This window comes from Poromitra crassiceps, assembly GCF_964638095.1.
Source record: "Poromitra crassiceps genome assembly, chromosome: 20".
Taxonomy (NCBI): domain Eukaryota; kingdom Metazoa; phylum Chordata; class Actinopteri; order Beryciformes; family Melamphaidae; genus Poromitra; species Poromitra crassiceps.
Genome location: NC_139637.1, coordinates 24,277,523 through 24,297,928, shown reverse-complemented (window position 1 = coordinate 24,297,928; position 20,406 = coordinate 24,277,523). Strand labels below are relative to the sequence as shown.

The window sequence follows — 20,406 nt, the reverse complement described above, 5'->3', positions numbered from 1 at the left end:
CCGTTCTTATATGTGTGTGTGTGATTATTGACCGGTTTATTCAGTGTGCTGTTTGCATTGAACTTGGTTCTCAGCCGAGGTCTGTTGATGTGTCTTCCCCCCCACAGCTCCAGACAATAACCCTGAAGATGTCAGGAGTGAGTCCATAGACCCAGACACTCTGCTCATCACCTGGCAGGTAATACCATACCATACATACCATACCATACTATACCATACCATACCATACATACCATACCATACCATACCATACCATACCATAATTTTGGAGATATTTTTTTTCATTCCCCCTGTTTCCTCTCCAATTGTACTTGGCCAGTTCCCCCTGCTGTCCCAGTCATTGCTCTGCCCCCTGAGTTCTAGACTCGCAGCACCATGCTTCCTCCGATACATGTGCAGTCGCAAGCTGCTTATTTTCACCTGACAGCGAGGAGTTTCACCGGCAGGATGTAGCACGTGGGGGGGGGGGGGGGGGATCATGCTATTCCCCCCAGTTCTCCTCCCCCTCCAAACATGCGCCCTGACCGACCAGAGGAGGCACTAGAGCAGCGACCAGGAACACATACCCTTAAAGGACAATTCTGTATTTTTCAGGGTCCAGGTTAAAAAACACTGAAATCCTCCTTTAATCCGACATCCTGCCCGCACAGACACGGCCAATTGTGCCTGTATGGACACTCCACCAAGCCGGGGGCTCGAACCTGCGACCCCTCTTGTTGGTAGACAGGGAATCTACCACTGCACTCCCCGGACACCCCTACCGTACCTGAACTTATAACTGCCCTGAAGCAGCAGCTGATGCGTTCTATAGAAAGGGGCTTGTGCCTTGATTGGCTGCTGTCACTCTGTCACTCCAGGAAATGGACACGCATAGCTTCAACGGACCGGACTTCCAGTACCGGGTGCTGTGGAGGCGGGTGGTGGGCAGCGGGCCCACCTGGCACAGCAACTACACCACGGCACCGCCCGTCACCGTCACCGACATCGAAACCTTCTCCGCCTTCGAGATCAAAGTCCAGGCTCTCAACGAGAAAGGGGAGGGACCCGAGCCGGACCCTGTCATTGGATACTCGGGAGAAGATGGTATGACACCTGTTAGCTAACACCTGTATTAGCTTTGTGAATAAGCTCTACCTTTGCTGATAATGATTTGGATCTGTGTTCTCCTTCAGTTCCTCTGGAGGCTCCTATGGCGACGGCCGTGGATGTGCTGAACAGCACAGCCATCAAGGTGTCATGGAAAGCGGTAGAGAAAGAGACAGTCAGAGGACACGTGCTGGGATACAGGGTAGGGATTCTCCATCTCCTCTGGTGTTCATCTGAGCATATTCAGCTCCTGTCCTCGTGAATTCATATCCTCAGTTTACAGGAGAGGCAGTCAGAGCTTCATATGGCTAAAAGCTATAGAATACTGTTTGGCTCCTCCAACTAGTAGGTTAGAAAGAGGAGTTTAACCCATTGATACTTGATGCAGCATTTGTGTGTGTATCCCTTTAAGACCGCGAATCTTAAAGGGATACGCACACAAATGAGGGAATTATACACGCAAATGCTGCATCAGGTATCAATGGGTTAACTTGTATGATCTCGCATTCAAAAAGTATGACGTTCATTCTGCTTATTTCTTAATTATGCCTATGATTTATATTCTGTTTAAGACCTTGATTTAACAGGATCCCTTTCAAATAACTTGAAATAAAAAATAACTTTCGAATAACTTGAAATCCCAATTTCAATGGTGGTTTCAATCCAACGCTGCCATAATAAAATGTCTTTTCAGGTTTGAATACGCCACTCAATACACACACAATATCTATTAAATGAAGTCTTAAGACATGTAGATGCCTGACGTTAACCTTGGAAAGTGATGTGGTTCTTTTTCTTACCATCAAAAAGGAAAATATAATTTAAATTCAGAGGCTAAACGTCTTTAGACACTGGAGGCACTTTTTTTTAGTAGGATTAAATTCACCCGTCAATAATATTTTTTTAACCTATATTATCCAGTCAATGCGACCGCGCGTACCAATGGCGAAGTTTCGCCGAGCGATGTTGCGGATGTAATTTTTTTGTGCCGTTTATTCGCGTCGCTCTTGGTGTGCAACGGCCTGAACTCTCTCATCACTTTTCCCATCTTCAGATCCACTTGACCAGGTCGGGATCCAGGGGACACCACAGAGGCCGCAGGGAGCCGGCCACCACCGAGGTGGTGGAGACCGAAGCCAACGAGGTGAAGCGGGTGATCAGCGGCCTCCGACCGTTCTCCCACTACTCCCTGGCGGTCACTGTGTTCAACAGCAAGGGAGAGGGACCCCCGTCGGACCCCCCGCTGTCCTTCAAGACCGCCGAGGGAGGTGAGAAGGAGAGAGAACGTGATGCAGGGATCAATGTGATTGTAGATGAGAGGGATATGACAGTGTCTGTTAAGCCAAGTGCAACTGAATCCCGTGGCCTGTGTGTGTGTGTTGCTTGCTAGCTCCTGGTGCTCCCATGTCTCTGCTGCTGGACAGCCCAGGAGAGACGGAGATGACGCTCCACTGGTCACCTCCTGCCCAGCCCAATGGACTCCTCATGGGGTATCTACTGCAGTACCAACAGAGTGAGCATCATCTGATCATCATTATCCATAAGACTGACCTACTTAACTTATTAGGCCCAACACTCTGTCTGCTAAGTATCTCTGTTTGCATCTATACCTCCTAAAGGAGACCAGATTGTTTTTTGCAGTGTAGATGATGGCACAAGACAATAATAATGATAATATAATAATCTTTATTTATATCGCAGTTTTACTGATAAAGTTCTTCATAAACAAGATAAAATCCCAGTGTTTTACAATTAAGGGAGATGGATGAACAAAGGACAAAACAATAGATCAGTGAGGTAAAAGTAATAATATATATATACTGATCCTTTCCAAAAAATTTGAATATCATGGAAAAGTTAGTTTTTTTCCATAATTCCTTTCAAAAAGTGAAACTTTCATAGATTATAGATTCATTACACACAAAGTGAAATATTTCTAGCCTTTATTTGTTTAATTTTTCATAATTTTGGCCTACAGCTCCAGAGAACCCCCAAAATAGTATATTTCAAGTCATTAGCATAGTGTGAAGAAAATCAGCAGTTAATCTGTATATACTGTATAAGGTAAACAGATCCGGCCATAGATCGAACAACAAATGGCAGGCAAGGTAACAGGGTTGAGAAATGTATAGAAGTGAAAAGGTTATAAAAACGCGTTGTTCTTCGTGTCGTGTGTGGCGTTCAGTCGTGGAGAGCGACGACAGCCCCATGCAGGTGGAGACCATAGACGACCCCAAAGTCAGCCACCTCACCCTGGACGGCCTGGACCGCCACAGCCGCTACCGCTTCTACCTGAGGGGGCGAACTGCTGCCGGGGACGGAGAGCCCATCATTAGGGAGGGCGCCACCACCCTGGACGGAGGTAGAACTGCAAGCTGATCACCACGTGCATCCCTATCATAATGTGCACAGATTATGGATGGGACGATGAGCTTACTGTACCTCGTGATATGATTCGATGCACGATATGGGGTTCACGATGCGATGCGACCACAACACGATGTACGGTAATAAATAAAAGTTATGTGCATAAAATTTCTGAGCACTTTTCTGAGCTACAAATCTTTCTAGCAATGGCATTCATTTGCTAGAATGTAAACAATTGAAAATGTCATGAAGTGCAAATAATATAATTTGGATGGAGAGCTAATATCACAATTACGATATGTAGGCCCATTGTCATTTTTTTTGCATCGCGATATACTGAATTTGATATTGTCCCATTCCTAACACAAATGTATGATCGTTAAAGCCAATACCAGATCACAAATGACTTTGATTACTCTCTGCGTGAACTCATTTCAGGACCTCCAACCAACATCAGCCTGTCGGTGGGAGAGAAGTCCGTCAACCTCAGCTGGGTGGCCAAGGAGAGACACAGGAATGTGGGCTTCCAGGTCCACTTCCTCAACAAGAACGGTACTGATTACATTTAGCTGCAATGCAGTAATGGATGGAACCAGGTTCCACTGCATATTTGACCCAAATAGTCCATATTCTGTGTCTGAATTTGTCATACGACTTGTTGTCATCATGAGGAATCCTATGCCATGCAGAAGGTTTTATTTGGTGTGTGATCATAGCTATCAGACACCGGCATGTTCTCCAGATCGTTGTGCATGTCCTGGATGAGTCAATCAGTCAATTAATCAATCAATCAATCAATCAAACTTTATTCAAAGCACCTTTCAAACAAATCACATGCATTTCAAAGTGCTTTACAAGCGATTTACAAAAGAAAAGTAGAAATAATAATAATAATAATAATAATAATAGGGCTAATAAGAATTTGTAGACTGATGCACACCTAAAACAAGTGAATTGAAATAAGACAATAAATAAAACAATAATGCTGCTGGTACACAGTGATTGGGGACCTGGAGAAGCTGGAATGACATCCTGGTTCACAGCTGTCCCTTTCTTTTATGACATCTTTCAACATTACCCAGCAGGGTGTGATCATGTGAGATCTGATCATGTGATCTGATCATGTGATCATGTGATCTGATCATGTGATCATCTGTTCCTTTGTCTCAAGTTTCACATTGTCACTCACCATAACTATCACACTTGATGATAGATGATAACATGATAGGGCCTGGATGATCAGAGCTGTCGTACCGGTAATTGTCATATTTGCAATGTTTCTTAATGTTGTTGTGTTTTGCTGCAATTATATGCAGCAAATACAGTGATTTGCAGTGGAACCCTAAAAACAAATGCGTATGGAAAGCCTAATTTCATTGACCCTTTTGAAAACATCAGCCCCTCGTGGGAATAGTTTTATAATAATAATAATTAGTATTATTATTAATAGTTTGATGGAACTGAGCAACAGAGAGGAAATCCTGCTTCATCTTGTGCCTCTGCAGGCGGCAGCACATGGAAGAAGTCGGAGAAGCTGAACTCGTCTCAGACGTTCTTCCAGCTGCAGGGCCTGGCTCCAGGCTCTCACTACCGCCTCCGCTTCACCTACAGCAACAGCACCTTCTGGGAGGCCGACATCCAGACCGAGGGGACAGGTACGGTACTGCAGCACCACCTGTACCTGCCTTCATTCACCCCTCCTTTTCCTTTCTCTCCTCTCCCCCTCTTTCCTCTGGGGCTTCACACATCTAAGGATGAAGCCTGATGCTAGCGAGTATCTTGCAGCTCTGCCTGTGTGAAGTGCTTTCAAAGTGAACAGAGAGCTTGGGTCAGCCATATGGAATGATCCATTAGTAGCGTTTGCTCGGGGGAGCGTTGCGGTGAATCACCTGGTAGAGTGTTTGAAACCGGCCCAGGTTTGAATCCGACCCGTGGCCCGTGTGTTTTTCAGATCCCCCCCCTCCCCTCCCCTCCCCTTCCAGGAGCAACCCTAGATCGCCCGAGGCAAATTCTTTCTCAAAGTAACTCAGAAATGGTTGCCATATCTTGTAAAATTTCTGAGAGGAGCCACATGTGGTATACTTAACTTCTCCAGCTTGAGGTGAGACATGACATCCCTAACACACAATGTGTGTGTGAGCAGGGGATGCTGTGTTGATTTTTGCATTGAAAGAGAATGAGCCGTCGGGCTACGAGAGACCAGAATATCAAATTGAGTAAGTGGGTGGCGGTGTGGGCGGCGGCGGTGTCTGTCACGATTGTGATGTCATCAGTGATGATGTCATCAGTGATGATGTCCAGTGATGTCATCAGTGATGATGTCCAGTGATGTCATCAGTGATGATGTCATCAGTGATGATGTCCAGTGATGTCATCAGTGATGATGTCCAGTGATGTCATCAGTGATGATGTCATCAGTGATGTCATCAGTGATGATGTCATCAGTGATGATGTCCAGTGATGTCATCAGTGATGATGTCCAGTGATGTCATCAGTGATGTCACTTGAGCAATTGTGATGTCATCAGTGATGTCACCCGAGCAAGAGTCCCGACATCTCCATTCACTCCAATGGACCAGTTTTTTACTCTCAAGAGTTCCAGGAAGTAAGGTCCTGGATTAAGCAGCACTGTCGAGTTGCAGCAAAATAGACAGTTTGTGTTGTACTCTGAAAGGGTCCCCCCCCCTTGAATCAAATTGTACATTATCAGCTTTATTTTAGCATGCAAAAGTAGCGCGAGACCCATTCCTGGCTGTTCATTGGCTAATGAGTCTCGCATTTTGGTCCTCCGCTGACGCCACTCTCTCTAGAGGACACTACGAGCAATTGTACGTCACTCGACTGGAAGTGCTGCTGAGACCGCTCCAGGAGAAAGGGCTATATGACTCCTGCTGAGAGAAAACAAGCTTCAGGATCCAGAGAAGCTGCTGAGGACATGCAGCGTTGTCGTCACGACTCCAGGTTCTCCTGCTCACCGGGCTCAGCCTCACACAGAGGACCCCTCACTGTGTCCCAGACAAGACAAGCTCCTTTACAGCTACGAGTTCCAGTTTGTTCATTAATAAAGACAACAAAAACACCAGTCCATTCATTAGTGTGCAGTATATCTATCTAACCCAGGCAACTTCAGAACCCCCCCCCCCCCCAATTAAGTAACAAACCAATCAAATCTTAGATCACTGGATTCTCTGCCAAGTTAAACTCTCACTCTTTTCGCCCTTGATCGCACCAGTCTGGCTGCAGGTGCAGCTTACTCCACTTTGCTGTGGTCCTCCACGTGGCCCAGCAGCACCTTCTTCCTCTGCCGCAGCATGTGGAGGTAAAGCTGGGGGAAGAGGGGGACGTAGGAGATCATGGTGAGGATGAGGAAGGTGTGGTAGTGGAAGGAGAAGTGGCACTCGTTGGGCAGAGCGACCGAGTACAGGCCGCTCTCCCGCACGTGCGGCAGTGCTGCGTAGATGGTCAGCAGCTCCCCGGCCACGCCCATCGGATACAGGACGATGAAGAAGGTGTACCGCGCCCATTTGAGGAGGTGGGGCAGACGGTTGAGCAGGCTGAAGGTATAGAAAGAGTAGCGGACGATCTCCGTGATGGTCCAGGCGGTGACGAACAGCAGCACGCTGTCTTCGCCCTGCACCTCTCTGACACTGTGCGTGACGGCCCAGGTGAGGAAGACCCGGGACAGGACCTGGAATCCAGTCAGGACCACAGAGGACGGTACCATTCCTACAGCACAGTGCAATATCTCCAGCAGAGCTCCAGTCTGGAAGAACTTGAGTGGCTTCTCTATAGAGTAGTAAAGACCGTGGTAACTGCCTGTGGCCAGGTAGGCTCTGACCAGGCGCACGGCGATCACCAACCACCCAACTGTCATAACAACGTTGTAAATAACCAGGTAGGCCGTCGCCAGGGCACCTGGTCCCCTCTTTTTCTTCACGGCCACATCGCTGTGGGCCGCTTTGCTGGTCTCCATAGCAGGTGCCGACATGACTGCAACGCTCAAGGGACTTTGGTCCTGGATGACGGGTCGCCGAGCCAGGGAGTTAGTTAGAATCTTATGATGTCATAATCTTATGGTGTCATAATGTTATGATGTCATAATCTTATGGTGTCATAATGTTATGATGTCATGGTATGTCTAATCTTATGATGTCATAATGTCATGATGTCATAATTGTATGATGTCCTAATGTCAACACACTTCAGTCGCTTCATAAAGCCTTCCCGTTTGAGACACAGCGTGAGCCTAAATGATAAATGGACTTCCCAAAAATGTTCTCTCTCTCTCTTTCTCTCTCCCACCTCCCCCTCTCCTCTCTCTCTCTCTTTCTCTCTCCCACCTCCCCCTCTCCTCTCTCTCTTCCACCTCACCCTCTCCTCTCTCTTTCTCTCTCCCACCTCCCCCTCTCCTCTCTCTCTGAAGAAGTGACGGAGATGCAGCCAAACTTTGCCACACAGGGCTGGTTCATCGGGCTCGTGAGCGCCATCGTGCTGCTGCTGCTGATATTGCTCATCCTCTGCTTTATCAAGAGGAGCAAAGGGGGAAAGTATTCAGGTAAGTCCCGCGCACCAAAAATACATCACTGGAGAGCTTGGACTGACAAATCTCTAACTCAGCTGTTCAAGGTCGACGACAAAGTGGTTGAGGCCTCGAACAATGTTTTTTTTTTTTTATTATTTCAAAACCCAACTTTTTAGTATCTGTTTAAGTCTATGGGAGGACTGCTCAAACCATGCCCTCTTTGAACTCTAACTCTAACGACGCTTTCATACTTTGTACTACTGTACAAACTCCTTATCTCTTAACTTAACTTAACTTAACTTAACTTAACTCCATTCACACTTTAAACTGGTCGTACTTTATCACTTTAATTTGGCTTTTTGATATCTCTTGTACTTTGGAGAAATTGCAGTTTTAAGTTGTATACTTTTTTGTCTATGGAGCCAGCTGATGAAACTAATGCCGTCATATACCGTATACCTCGGGTCTAATGGGAGGAAGGTATGAAGAAATAGATACCGCCCAAGCCTAATGGATACTGGTGGCCTGTGTCAATAATCAGCAAGCTAACGAGAAATGCACCAAACTTAACCATCCTCTCCAAACAGGGGAGAAACAACGGTGGAAAGCAGAATTAATTGTCTGCACTAAAAGGAAGGGCTAATTGATTAAGAAATGCCACCATACCCAGTGGCATCAGACTTTTTTAATCATGAATAATTGAAATTGTTTGATTAATAGTGCTATTTTTAATCAAGTCATTATACCATGATTTAGACTAGAAATAATCCAGACTACAGATAATCCATATCTGTTCTCCCCGTATACTCAAACATGTCTTTTGTCTATAATAACATTGTCACTGCTGCTATCTGGCTAATCTGACAGAATGCCATTATCCATCTGTGAGACAGTGGCTTAGGGCGCAGAGCAGTGGAGATGTTAGCGATGATGACATGGACTGATAACAGAATCCAATCATCTCTCTCCATCACAGTGAAGGATAAGGAGGAGGGTCCGATGGACTCAGAAGCGCGTCCGATGAAGGATGAGACGTTTGGAGAGTACAGGTTTGTCATCCATTCAGTCACCGAGATGCGTATTATTTACCGAGTGTGTTGTTGCATTAATATTCCTACCAGTCATTTAACTCTAACCTCTAACACAGCCCTGATCCCCTGATTCCATTCCTTGTTTTTTACCTAACCCTTTGCATTCATGTCACTCTCCCTCTTCTCCCCCCATGCTTGCCCCCGCTTTGCAGATCTCTAGAAAGGTACGCTGTGACGTGTTCGCTGACTCTAACCCTCTCATTTGGCATCCCCCTGCTAATTGCCTTACTTATCTACTCACTCACCTGTTAGATTTGGTATAATTATAGCGTACGTTTTGACAGGTTTTATTCATTTGCAGTATGCGAGACGGCATGCGACGCAGTTATTCAAGAAAGGGCTTATTATTGAATCACGGTTTAATTATGATACTTAACTTCCTGTATTAGCTCGCTAATGCTACTATGCCTCACTTTTCACTTCCTGCATGCTATGCACCAGATCGGCAATACGTCATTTTGTAGGCGGCTGCTGGCGGCACATGTTCCCGCCCCCTTTTAGGGGGGAAACACAAGCCCCTCCCCGTTGACTTCAATGTAAAATAGCACCACCAAATTTTTTTATAGTTTATTAATGACCACAAAACACCGTGACGTGACAATATATTACAACTCGGTTGGCCACGCAATGCGCAAGATACATGAGAAATATGACTTTGACCCGTCTAAAATCATGTGACTCATGACCCGTCTGTTGCTACTTTAGCCTCCCGACATGAAATGCTGTTGTAGTGGAGCCCAGCGTCGTTGTAGGCTACTTGGCTGGAGGCTGTAATGTAAATATATGTGACATGAGTCACATGATTTTAGAGGGGTCAAAGTCATATTTCCCGTGTATCTTGTCTATTCTATGGCCAGACGAGTTGTAATATATTGTGATGTCATGGTGTTTTGGGGTCATTAATAAACCAGATTGATTCTGTTATTTTTCTATAATTTTTTGGGGTGGTGCTATTTTACATTTAAGTCAACGGGGAGAGGCTTGTGTGTTTCCCCCTAAAAGGGGGCGGGGCCTAATTGCCGATCTGACGAACCCATCGCTCGTTCTCATTCTCCCCCCGTCGCCCCTTTGTGCCCCCTAGTGACAACGAGGAGAAGCGCACGGCCAGCCAGCCGTCGCTGTGCGAGGACAGCAAGCTGTGCAGCGAGGACAACCTGGACTTCCTGAACGGCAGCAGTGCCCTGACCACCGAGCTCAACCTGGACGAGTCCCTGCTCAGCCAGTACAGCCGGCCCAGCGACGTGGCCGAGCCGCTCCAGGGGGGCCTCCCGGACTCCGGCTCCCCGCTCCACCTCAACCCCACCACCACCACCACCACCACCGCCGCCTCCTCCTCCTCAGCCAACCACGGCCTGCCCAACTCAGTCGCCATCCTCGATTAGCCTCCCCACACCCACCCACGCATCATCATCACCCGCCCGCCGGGGGGACCATCAGACCAAAACATGTCAACAACACACATGTGCCCATACGCTCCTGTTGTTCCCCTACTGACTCGGCGATCCGTAGTTGTGACTACTAACACACAATCAATATTGACTCTTCTTCAGATGCCCCCTGCTGGCCGCCATCTGAATCGACTGGACTATTTTGACCAAAGGAGTGTTGTTGGAAGTGGTGGATGATGTGATACGAGTCTGACTGACGTGACGATAGAGCCACTCTGCGACCTAATGATGTCCTTTGACCCCTGACCCCTTCTCTGTGTAGTTTACAGCATACGTTGAGTGACTGACATTCATTTCTCTCTCTTTTTTTCTCTCTCTCCGAAAACATCTCTCTCTCTCTCTCTCTCTCTGAAAACAACCCTATAGAAAAATTAAGGAAGAATGTCACCTGATTGGTAGGTGGAGATAACAGGGGGATCTTAGGTGCGGTCCGAGATACAGAGTAGTGCGTCAAAAGAGGAGAGGGGGGGGGGGCGATGGTAGAGCCTAGCGTGGGGAAACGGATGCTCAGCGCATGCTGCTGTGGCAAGTCTTAAAATCTTCGATATTTATGATCATGTTTAATATTATTTCACATTATTGTCTATGTCTAAATCTCTATTTGATGTCTCACACTGTAATTACCGGTGATTCTTTTTGTCACAAATGGTTTTGAATGTAAAACATCCCTTTGGTTATCCGCCATTTTTATTTGTATTTTCACCTTTTTATATTGTTTTCTACATCGTTTATATATGTATATATCATATATATTATATATGATTCATTCGTTCACGACTTCTTTATTGACATTCATGGATCTATAAGACGATCGATCTCTCTCTCAAACTAACTGAAGCCAAGTTTCTTGTTATAAATAACATTGGATGCATAAGAGGAACTTGCTGTGAAAATGCCGAGTAGCGTGTGGTTGTATATAGCTGCATCTACATCTATCTATTTAGCCATAATACAGTATTATAGATATGTACATGCTCCTTAAAAGTCCCTGTGCCTGCTGGGTCTGCATAGAGCACCAGAGTGATGTCATAGAGAGCCAAAGTGAACGTCACTTCCTGCTTCAGCACTGCACCAGAGCTTTTCATCCGCCATTTATTTTCCCCATAGACATTTCGTAAAATGCTTATAAAAATAGTGTTACTTGTTCAAACCAAACTGTACAGATATATTTAGAAACAGGAGAGATCGCATAACATTTCACTCAGACCAATACGTAAAAAAAAACTGGATTTAAAGAAAATATTTTTCAATGTTTGTTTTTAGTTTTGGTCTGAGTGAAATGTTCTATGGTCTCTCCCGATTCTAAATATATCTGAACCGTTTGGTTTGACCGAGTAAAACAATTTTTATAAGCATTTTACGAAATGTCTATGGGGAAAATAAATTGCGCGAGAAAATCTCTGGTACAGTGCTGAAGCAGGAAGTGACGTTCCACTTTGGCTCTCGTATTACTCTCGCCTTTCCACCGGAAGTGTAACGTCATTATTGGTATGATATTGTAATTTTTCGTGTAGAGACCTATGTGTAGCTTTCTGTATCTGTCTTTGTCTCTTTCTACGGTGTATTAAAACAAATGTTGTCTCTAATGAACAATCTTTTCCATACCTGTCCCATCTCGCACAACACGACAACACGGTGTGAAGGAGCGGTACTTATGGATATACTGTATTTACAGGTTTAGGTACTTATGGATATACTGTATTTACAGGTTTAGGTACTTATGGATATATTGTATTTACAGGTTTAGGGAGTGGAGTCTTGCGGGCGCACGCTCTCTATTTTATTTTCAGGCCCTCATCAATGCAAGCTGATGATGCAGACGGGTTTAAACGATTGCTAGTTTGATGTATGTTCAAGACAAACAAGTTGGTATTTTACATCAAGCAGAGAATGTATTCTTTCTAGGGCTGGGTACAGGTACTATTTAACATGCCAAAAACTCTTTAAATTATTATAAAAAAAAACGACAAAACAAAAAAACAATGAATAGACCTGTGCGAGGTATTTGCGGAGATGAGGTTTTGGAGTGTGTGGATATGACGAGACCAGAAAGGAGAGCTTTTTTGTCACTGAATGTAAATACGAAACCCCTCAAAGATTGTTTTGATGACCCCAAAACATGTTTGGTAAAAGAAAAAAAATGTAAAAAAGAAAATGTGCAGGTTTTAAAACTGTTTTAAGTTCATTTTAAAATGTTGCAAGTTCGTTCTTTTTCTTCTTTGTACTGATGCTATGAATTCACACTTTCCTTATTTGACAAAGTATTGCAGTGAGATTTGGCTGTTTTAGCAAAGATAGTTCATAGTTGGGGGGTGTTGGGGGGGGGGGGGGTCAGAGTGGGGGAATCACCATTGTTCCGTAGATGTTTGTCTCTTCAAAAAAATTTAAAATAGAGAAAAAAACTTACATTAATTGTCATTTAGTGATTAGCAGTAGTTCCATTGCAGCGGAAGCTAGGATTGCATTCCTTGTCCATTAACATCATCTAGCAATGCATGGCAGTGCAGTGAGTATCTGTGGAGTCTTTTTGTCTGATGCGGTTATGAGAGGCGGGGATGCAGCGAGCCGGTTTGTGCATACCGCAGGGAGTTCCTATATGCAACGTTGCTGTCTCTGCACTCCCTCCTCAAACAATAGCTTGCTGCTGGCCAAACACACCATCTTATTGACTATCCCAGAGGTGCAGAATATGGGATGTCTGCTGGGGGGGGGGGGGCTGGTGGCACTGAAGGAGGTGTGTGTGTGTGTGTGTAAGCTCCCTGTTGTCGGTTGTGTACAGACACACTCAGGACACATAAGAACTTTTAGAAAATCTATTTTCATACAGGAAAAAAACGATAAATGACACAAAATATGCCAATATTCTATCTCGACTATATATCTGCTGCTAAAACATCCGTGTTTGTCGGTGTTTGGGCAAATGTTTAGCTTTGAATGAGGAGAACGAGTGCACACGCGCAGATACTCACTCTACCGCCGCGGCGCGCGCTAACTCTCTCTTTGCTTTTCATGTGTGTCAAGGGGGATGCCGGGTTTTTGCTTTCCAACTATTGTATTTTCCCTTTTTATAGTGAAAAGATAAAAACCGGTTTAAAAAAAAGGTGGATTGGTGCATTTTAGAGAAGAACGGCAACAGCTTCTACAGGACTTAAAAGCAGACTGGTTTTCAATAATAATGCCTGAGGGGCGGAGGGGAAGGTTGTGTGGGGACAGGGGGTAGGGGGTGTATCACTGCCGGGGGGGGGGGGGGAGTGTGTGCTAGCTGCTGTGTGGAGTAGTGCACCGCGTTAGCACGATAGCGTACCGCAGGGATGATGTATTTTTGTAGGCGGAAGGCGGAAGTGCCCGACTTCCTGGATCTTACGGGGAAAAGGCAATGGGGTTTTTAGAATGGGGATTTCACTTAAATGCATAAAATAAGGTCTGTGGTTAACAAGAGTTTACGGGAGCGGTAATTTGGGTTCAGCGGGATAATCTTCACAAACGTGAATCACTTATGACTTTTGAAACGTAAATTCGTTTTTTTAAACGCGATTTTTAGAAAACGCTTCGAAAGGCGTAAAAGCGATTCACGTTCGTGAAGATGATCCTGCTGAACCCCAAATTACCACTCCCATAAACTTTTGTTAACCACCTTATTTTATGCATTTTAAGTGAAATGCCCCATTCTAAAACCCCGTTGACTTTTTCCCCCGTAAGATCCAGGAAGTCCGGGACTTTCGCCTTCTGCCTACCAAAATACGTCATGCCTGCGGTAATCTATGGGGACTGAGGGGTGTGTATTTGTGCCGTGGGAGAAAGACGGGGTCAGCTTCTGAGTGGACTTGTTACTGCATTTTGGGGCCAATGTTATTGTATCTGCATTATGAATCAACCACTGTAACTGGATATATGAGTCAAAAAATAATAAAGTACCTGGAACAATGTGTACCAAAACAGGAGTCCATTTCTGTCAGTATCAGCTCATATCATTTACAAACGTCAATGCCTGTCCTCTAAAAATAAGCAGGAGACACTGAATACCTCCTGTAGAGAAAGGTCCGATTGGGTCACATTGAATTTGAGTCTAACAATCAATAGACTTGACTTGGTAGCCAGTGTTGGGCAAGTTACTTTCAAAATGTAATATACTACATATTACTAGTTACTTTCATTTGAAAGTAATAAGTTACTTTACGATATCACTGTCTGTGTAGAGTAACTCGTTACTTATTACACTACTTTTGCATTACTTTCACCAAAACAACAGCAGCAGCAGAATGACATTGCAGCCCCGGAACCATCCCGAAAAATAATTTCAACCACCTTGAAGTCAGTGTAAACAATCCAAAATTCTAAATGTTATTCTTTTCCTTTGTTATTGTCATCTATAGTGGTTATTTGCATAAAAACAGACAGTTTGATTTGGAAATGATTGTATCTTTATTTAAATATGTGCTTTGATTTAAACATTTATTTTACTCAATTTGTAACTTGTGTTACTTGACAAAGTAACTGGTATAATATTACTGAAATCCTCTAAGTAATAAGTGATATTACTGAGTTACTGCTAAAAGTAATATATTACATGTAATACGTTACTTTTGTAATGAGTTACCCCCAACACTGCTCGGTAGTGACCACAAGGCAGTGTGAAGTGTGGGAGGCGATCAGCGGGAGCTGGTGTTGAACTGACCAAAGTAGTCCACACTGGGTTTGTTGGTGTACAGCTGCTTGTTCAGGTACTCCTGACTGGGACACACAGATATATAAATACACACAGTCAGTCACTTTCTCCCAAGAAAAATGGTCGCCTGAAACTAGCTTCTACACAAGAAGAATATGTCTTCCCAAAAAACCCTAACACTATATGCTGACTATCGTAATGTTGCATTACTTCTATATATATTCTGTAGATTTTGTAAAATCCAGAGTATGATTATTTTTAGTGCTTGTGCACTTGATAACTAGAGTGTGTGTGTGTGTGTGTGTGTGTGTGTGTGTGTGTGTGTGTATGTGTGTGTGTGTGTGTGTGTGTGTGTGTGTGTGTGTGTGTGTGTGTGTGTGTGTCTGTGTGTGTGTCTGTGTCTGTGCGTGTGTGTACTGTAGTCACTCACTGTGCCTGGTGCTGGCTGGCCAGCTGCTTGTTGTGCTGGTCCAGCTGAATCCTCCTCTCTCTCTGCAGCTCTGCGGCTCTCCTCTCCTCCTCCTCCTCCTCTCTGGACAGGTTCAGGCACTGGAAGTCCCAGGCAGCTTCCAGGAGCTTCTCAGCCTCACGCTGTCTCTAAGAACGGCACGGAGAAATGTCTCGTTTTGGGATTAGCATTAGCCGTTAGCGTCAAACGATGGGGCAGCGTTGTAGTCAAGTCACTACAGCTCGAGTTCGAGTCCAGTCTCGAGTCCCCAGTGTTCAAGTCTGACCCCAAATCTGAGGCCATTTACACCTGGCATTAACATGTGTTTTCTGTCATCAGATTGCAATCAGATTGTGCTTGACCACATTAGCCTGATTTCATTTACGCCTGGCGCTAGCATGCGTTTTGGGTGATCAGATTGCAATCTGATCACCCAAAATGGGTGTCCTCTCAATCCGCATACAGTTGCTGTATGCGGATTGAGAGGACACATTGCATTTACACTCGTGTTCAATGTGTACACAATGCGTCCCCGACCACCTCCGGAGGATTTTCATCCACCCATTTATTTTCCCATAGACATAAAATGTCTTATACGTAAAATGCTTATACAAATAGTTTTACTTGGTCAAACCAAACGGTTCAGCTATATTTATAATCGAGAGAGACCATAGAACATTTCACTCCGACCAAAACTTAAAAAAACAACTCGGAAAAAATATTTTCTTTAAATCCGTGATTTTTCAACATTTTGGTCCAAGCGAAATGTTATGTGGTCTCTCCTGTTTCTAAATATATCTGTTTGGTTTGACGAAGTAAAACTATTTTTATAAGCATTTTACGAAATATCTATGGGAAAATAAATGGCAGATGAAAATCTCTGGTACAGTGCTGAAGCAGGAAGTGACGTTCCACTTTGGCTCTCTATACTACTACAACACCGCAATGGTGTGTTAAGTGGCTTCGACCAGAGGAAGATGTCAGTAGTCTGGAGGACCAAGGTGAACTGACCATGACGGCCTGCGTCTATGGGAGTTGTATTGTCTTTTTCAGAGTGACTCCCAGTTACCTGTCTCTCAAGGCGCTGTTCTTCCCTTTCCCTGCGGATGGCGCTCAGCTGCTCGGGGCTCATCCCCCTCCACCTGTCCGTCAGCACCCTGGCGGACGACCGCTCTCTCTCCGCCGCGTCCGGACGCTCCGTCAACATGTCCGACGTCACCATGTGCCTCATCTCTGCCAGACTCTCCCCTTCCTCTCTCGTACGCTGCTCTCTCAGCTTCTCCGCCCGCTCTGCAGCCTGTGGAGGAGGACGAGGACGAGGTTAGGCCTGACTAGTGTCCTCTAGAGAGAGAGTGGCGTCAGCGGAGGACCAAAATGCATGACGCATTAGCCAATGAACAGCCAGGAATGGGTCTCGCGCTACTTTTGAATGCTAAAATAAAGCTGATAATGTACAATTTTATTAAAAAAAAAAAAAAAAAAAAAAAGTACATCACAAACTGTCCATTTTGCTGCAACTCGACTGTGCTGCTTAATCCAGGACCTTACTTCCTGGAACTCTTGAGAGTAAAAAACTGGTCCATTGGAGTGAATGGAGATGTCGCGACTCTTCTAATATACATGGCTCTGGGCCTAACCACTGATCCAGTCTGCAGCCTGTGGGGAGCTGGACGAGGTTTAGGCCTGACCACCGATCCAGGGGACCAGTCTACTGACCACCCCCTTGGTGATTATAGGATTAGGATGAGGTTTAACGAAACACAACCTTCTAAGCTGTGGTTAGTTCTGGGTCTGGATGGGGTCAGTGTACGTGTTGAGTGTCCTCCCTGAGGGAACCACTCAATCAGCTGTGTTTGCCTGTGCATCATGCATGTGTGAGTGGTTATTAAGAGAAACCACATCGCTGTCATGAAAAGCAGCGCGACCTGAAGGATTTATAATGACGCCTCCCGCCGGAGGAGCCCACTCAGGCACATGAGGGGAGGCTTTTAAAAACAGGCTACATGGGCCCCGCCCCCCCACGCATACATCAAAGCAGTTTAACCGTCCATGTTGCTTAGTGCCGCCTAACTAATGCGATGACCGCCTCCCGCCAGCGAGTGTGCTGCTGTGCACGCATTATTTAACACGTTCAATCAATTAGTTATTTTAATTCCAAAATCACACCTGACTGACTACCCCCCCCGTCACAGCTCCACACCTCACTGGATGTTGCCTTGAGAATCCATGGCGGGTGGTCTGTGTGTGTGTGTGTGTGTGTGTGTGTGTGTGTGTGTGTGTGTGTGTGTGTGTGTGTGTGTGTGTGTGTGTGTGTACACGCATGCGTACCAGAGCGAGATTGTAGTTGCAGAGTGCGATGCGCGCAGCTTTCTTACACTCGTCCTCTAGTGCGTCCAGCTGAACTGCCCTCAGGTCCCGATGCTCCAGCTCTCTGCCTGTGAGCACCTCTGTAACACACACAGACAGAGACACACACACACACACGCACGCACACACACACGCACACACACACACGCACACACACACACACACGCACACACACACACACACACACACACACACACACACACACACACAGACACAGACACACACACACACACACGCACACACACACACACACACACACTGGAAATTGTCTCATGTGCGTTCCACACACCCACATGACGCATTATAGCCATACAAAGGCCTTCTTCAACAACAGAGTCATAGCATCCATCAATGTCTCCTGGGAGTCAGGGCTGTGCGTAGGAGTGCGTGATTGTCTTGTGCATAAGGGCATGAAGCATGGGTGTGATTTACAGCTTGTACTATGCTGTATATTAGCCCATCAGTGATCACCGTGCGTCGATGCGCGTGTGTGTGTGTGTGTGTGTGTGTTGTGTGTGTGTGTGTGTGTGTCTGTTTTCACCTTTGTGCCTATCCTTCGTGCACCTTCTCTCGTCGGCTTCCTTCTGGGCTCGCAGATCTCTCTCTGTCGTTATCATCTGCGCTCTCCTCCGTTGCTCCTCTCCTACATCCTCGCCCTGTAAACAAAACAAGCAAACAGAAGCGGAGGGGTTAGCGTAGCATAGAATATTTATTCAACCGTTCATTGTCAACACACTGGATTCTGTTCCGCTGTGCTGCCGGTGCTTTGATGTACACCTGGCTCGCAGCACCCATCTGTCACACACACCTACCTGGAAGACTTGCATGCTGGCAGGGCCCAGCTCAGCCTCTGGGATGGGGAGCCCGGGCGCCCCCTTCAGGTCACACTTGAGATCAGCATCGCTGGAGTCTTCCACCCGCTGGTGCACGGCCCAGTACTGAGTGAGACCAGTGTGCAGCGCTGCTCGCGTCTCCCTCTCATCGCTGTCTTGCTGCAACAGTGCTGCCTCCTGGCTCCTGCTCAGCGCATCTGCATTGTGTTATTGAAATAATTGTGAGTTCTTCAATTTCTGTTTATTTCTCACAACCCCCCACCCCCCGCCGATTCCGGCCCCTTGTTTACCAAAAGCTTGGTCTCGTTGTCTCTCCATGTTTTGTTGGTCTTTTTTCTCCAGCACCTGTTGATCCAGAGCACTTAGGTCCAGGCCCAGCACACGGCTCCGGGTGTTGAATATGCGGGCCCTGCGTGCGGCCTCTGCCGTCCTTCGACGCTCCACAGCCGCATCTGCGGAGCGGTCTACCGGCAAATCCACTTTGTACATGATCACCGTTTCTAACGAGTCTGTGGAAGGAGGATATAGCAAAGTGGCTATGATCAGTGTTGGGCAAGTGACTTTCAAAATGTAATATACGGTACTACATATTACTAGTTACTTTCATTTAAAAGTAATAAGTTACTTTACAATATTACTTTCTGTGTAGAGTAACTCGTTACTTATTACACTACTTTTGCATTACTTTTACCAAAACATCAGCAGCAGCAGAATAACATTGCTGCCCCGGAACCATCCCGAAAAATAATTTCAACCGTCTTGAAGTCAGTGTAAACAATCCAAAATTCTAAATGTTATTATTTTCCTTTGTCACACACAGTTTGATTAGGAAATAAAATGTAACTCAATTTTGTAACTTGAGTTACTTGACAAAACTGGTATAATATTACTGAAATCCTATAAGTTATGATGTTTGGAGCGGGGGAGTCTGGTGCAGCGCACAGGTCCTAGACCTGGCGAGCTGAGGGAGGAGCCCGGCCGGGTGGCAACCCACAGAGCCCGGTCCCTCTACGTACCAGAGCCCTCCCCCTCCCCCCGGTCCCGGCAGAGTAGTTCCGGAGCAGTGGATTGAGTGGCCCTGACCGCGTGACCACCTTCGACCCTTCCTGGAGGGCTGACCGTGGGTAGCTACTGGGACGTAAGTTAGGGCTTGGCCAGCCCCGGCTGGGTCACCTGGGCGAGGGTGTATGATGTTGCGAGACCCGAAACATCCTATGACCCCAGGGTACATCACTGAGGATACGTCCCAGTTGCATCCATGCGATGTTTTTTCATTATATTATATAATAAGTTATATTACTGAGTTACTACTAAAAGTAATATGTTACTTTTGTAATGAGTTACCCCCAACACTGGCTATGATAAGGGGCATAGTGCATGGTGCCGGCAGGGCCTAATTGATTTCAGCCTGTTATTATCCTTGTTGACAAGAATTGATCATGTGACTGAAAGTGAACCGTCCACGCCCATGGACTGTTAATTTCCATACAATGTAATGAACATCAACCTGCTCCACTGACTTTGGGTGAATAATGTGAATGATCCTGGATGTTATTGTTAATAGCACATGTTTTAAAA

General features: G+C 45.7%; 2 protein-coding genes and 1 pseudogene across 3 annotated transcripts in view; 1 reads left to right on the top strand and 2 right to left on the bottom strand.

The window, feature by feature from the left end:
* The window catches only part of LOC310794981 (neural cell adhesion molecule L1-like), a gene marked incomplete at its 5' end in the record, with an annotated part of 26,347 nt that extends 14,688 nt beyond the window's left edge, over nucleotides 1-11,659 (top strand). The window contains 11 exon segments of the mRNA XM_083657006.1: nucleotides 108-178; nucleotides 858-1,083; nucleotides 1,173-1,288; nucleotides 2,141-2,354; nucleotides 2,477-2,599; nucleotides 3,272-3,448; nucleotides 3,892-4,005; nucleotides 4,959-5,108; nucleotides 7,877-8,008; nucleotides 8,952-9,024; nucleotides 10,148-11,659. Coding sequence (XP_083513132.1) covers nucleotides 108-178; nucleotides 858-1,083; nucleotides 1,173-1,288; nucleotides 2,141-2,354; nucleotides 2,477-2,599; nucleotides 3,272-3,448; nucleotides 3,892-4,005; nucleotides 4,959-5,108; nucleotides 7,877-8,008; nucleotides 8,952-9,024; nucleotides 10,148-10,448 — 1,697 coding nt within the window. The 3' untranslated portion in view covers nucleotides 10,449-11,659.
* LOC310795150 (very-long-chain (3R)-3-hydroxyacyl-CoA dehydratase 2 pseudogene) lies at nucleotides 6,704-7,441 on the bottom strand (annotated as a pseudogene). The gene has a single exon. The product of its transcript is annotated as a very-long-chain (3R)-3-hydroxyacyl-CoA dehydratase 2 pseudogene (transcript).
* A 3,504-nt stretch (nucleotides 11,660-15,163) lies between the features above and the next one.
* On the bottom strand, nucleotides 15,164-19,317 carry ribc1 (RIB43A domain with coiled-coils 1; the record flags this gene model as incomplete). The annotated part of the gene is made up of 7 exons (XM_083657005.1): nucleotides 15,164-15,245; nucleotides 15,611-15,777; nucleotides 16,698-16,925; nucleotides 17,957-18,075; nucleotides 18,537-18,651; nucleotides 18,808-19,025; nucleotides 19,119-19,317. The coding sequence occupies 7 exons, from the start codon at nucleotides 19,315-19,317 to the stop codon at nucleotides 15,164-15,166; spliced, it is 1,128 nt and encodes a 375-aa protein (XP_083513131.1).
* Between the last annotated feature and the right edge of the window lie 1,089 nt (nucleotides 19,318-20,406).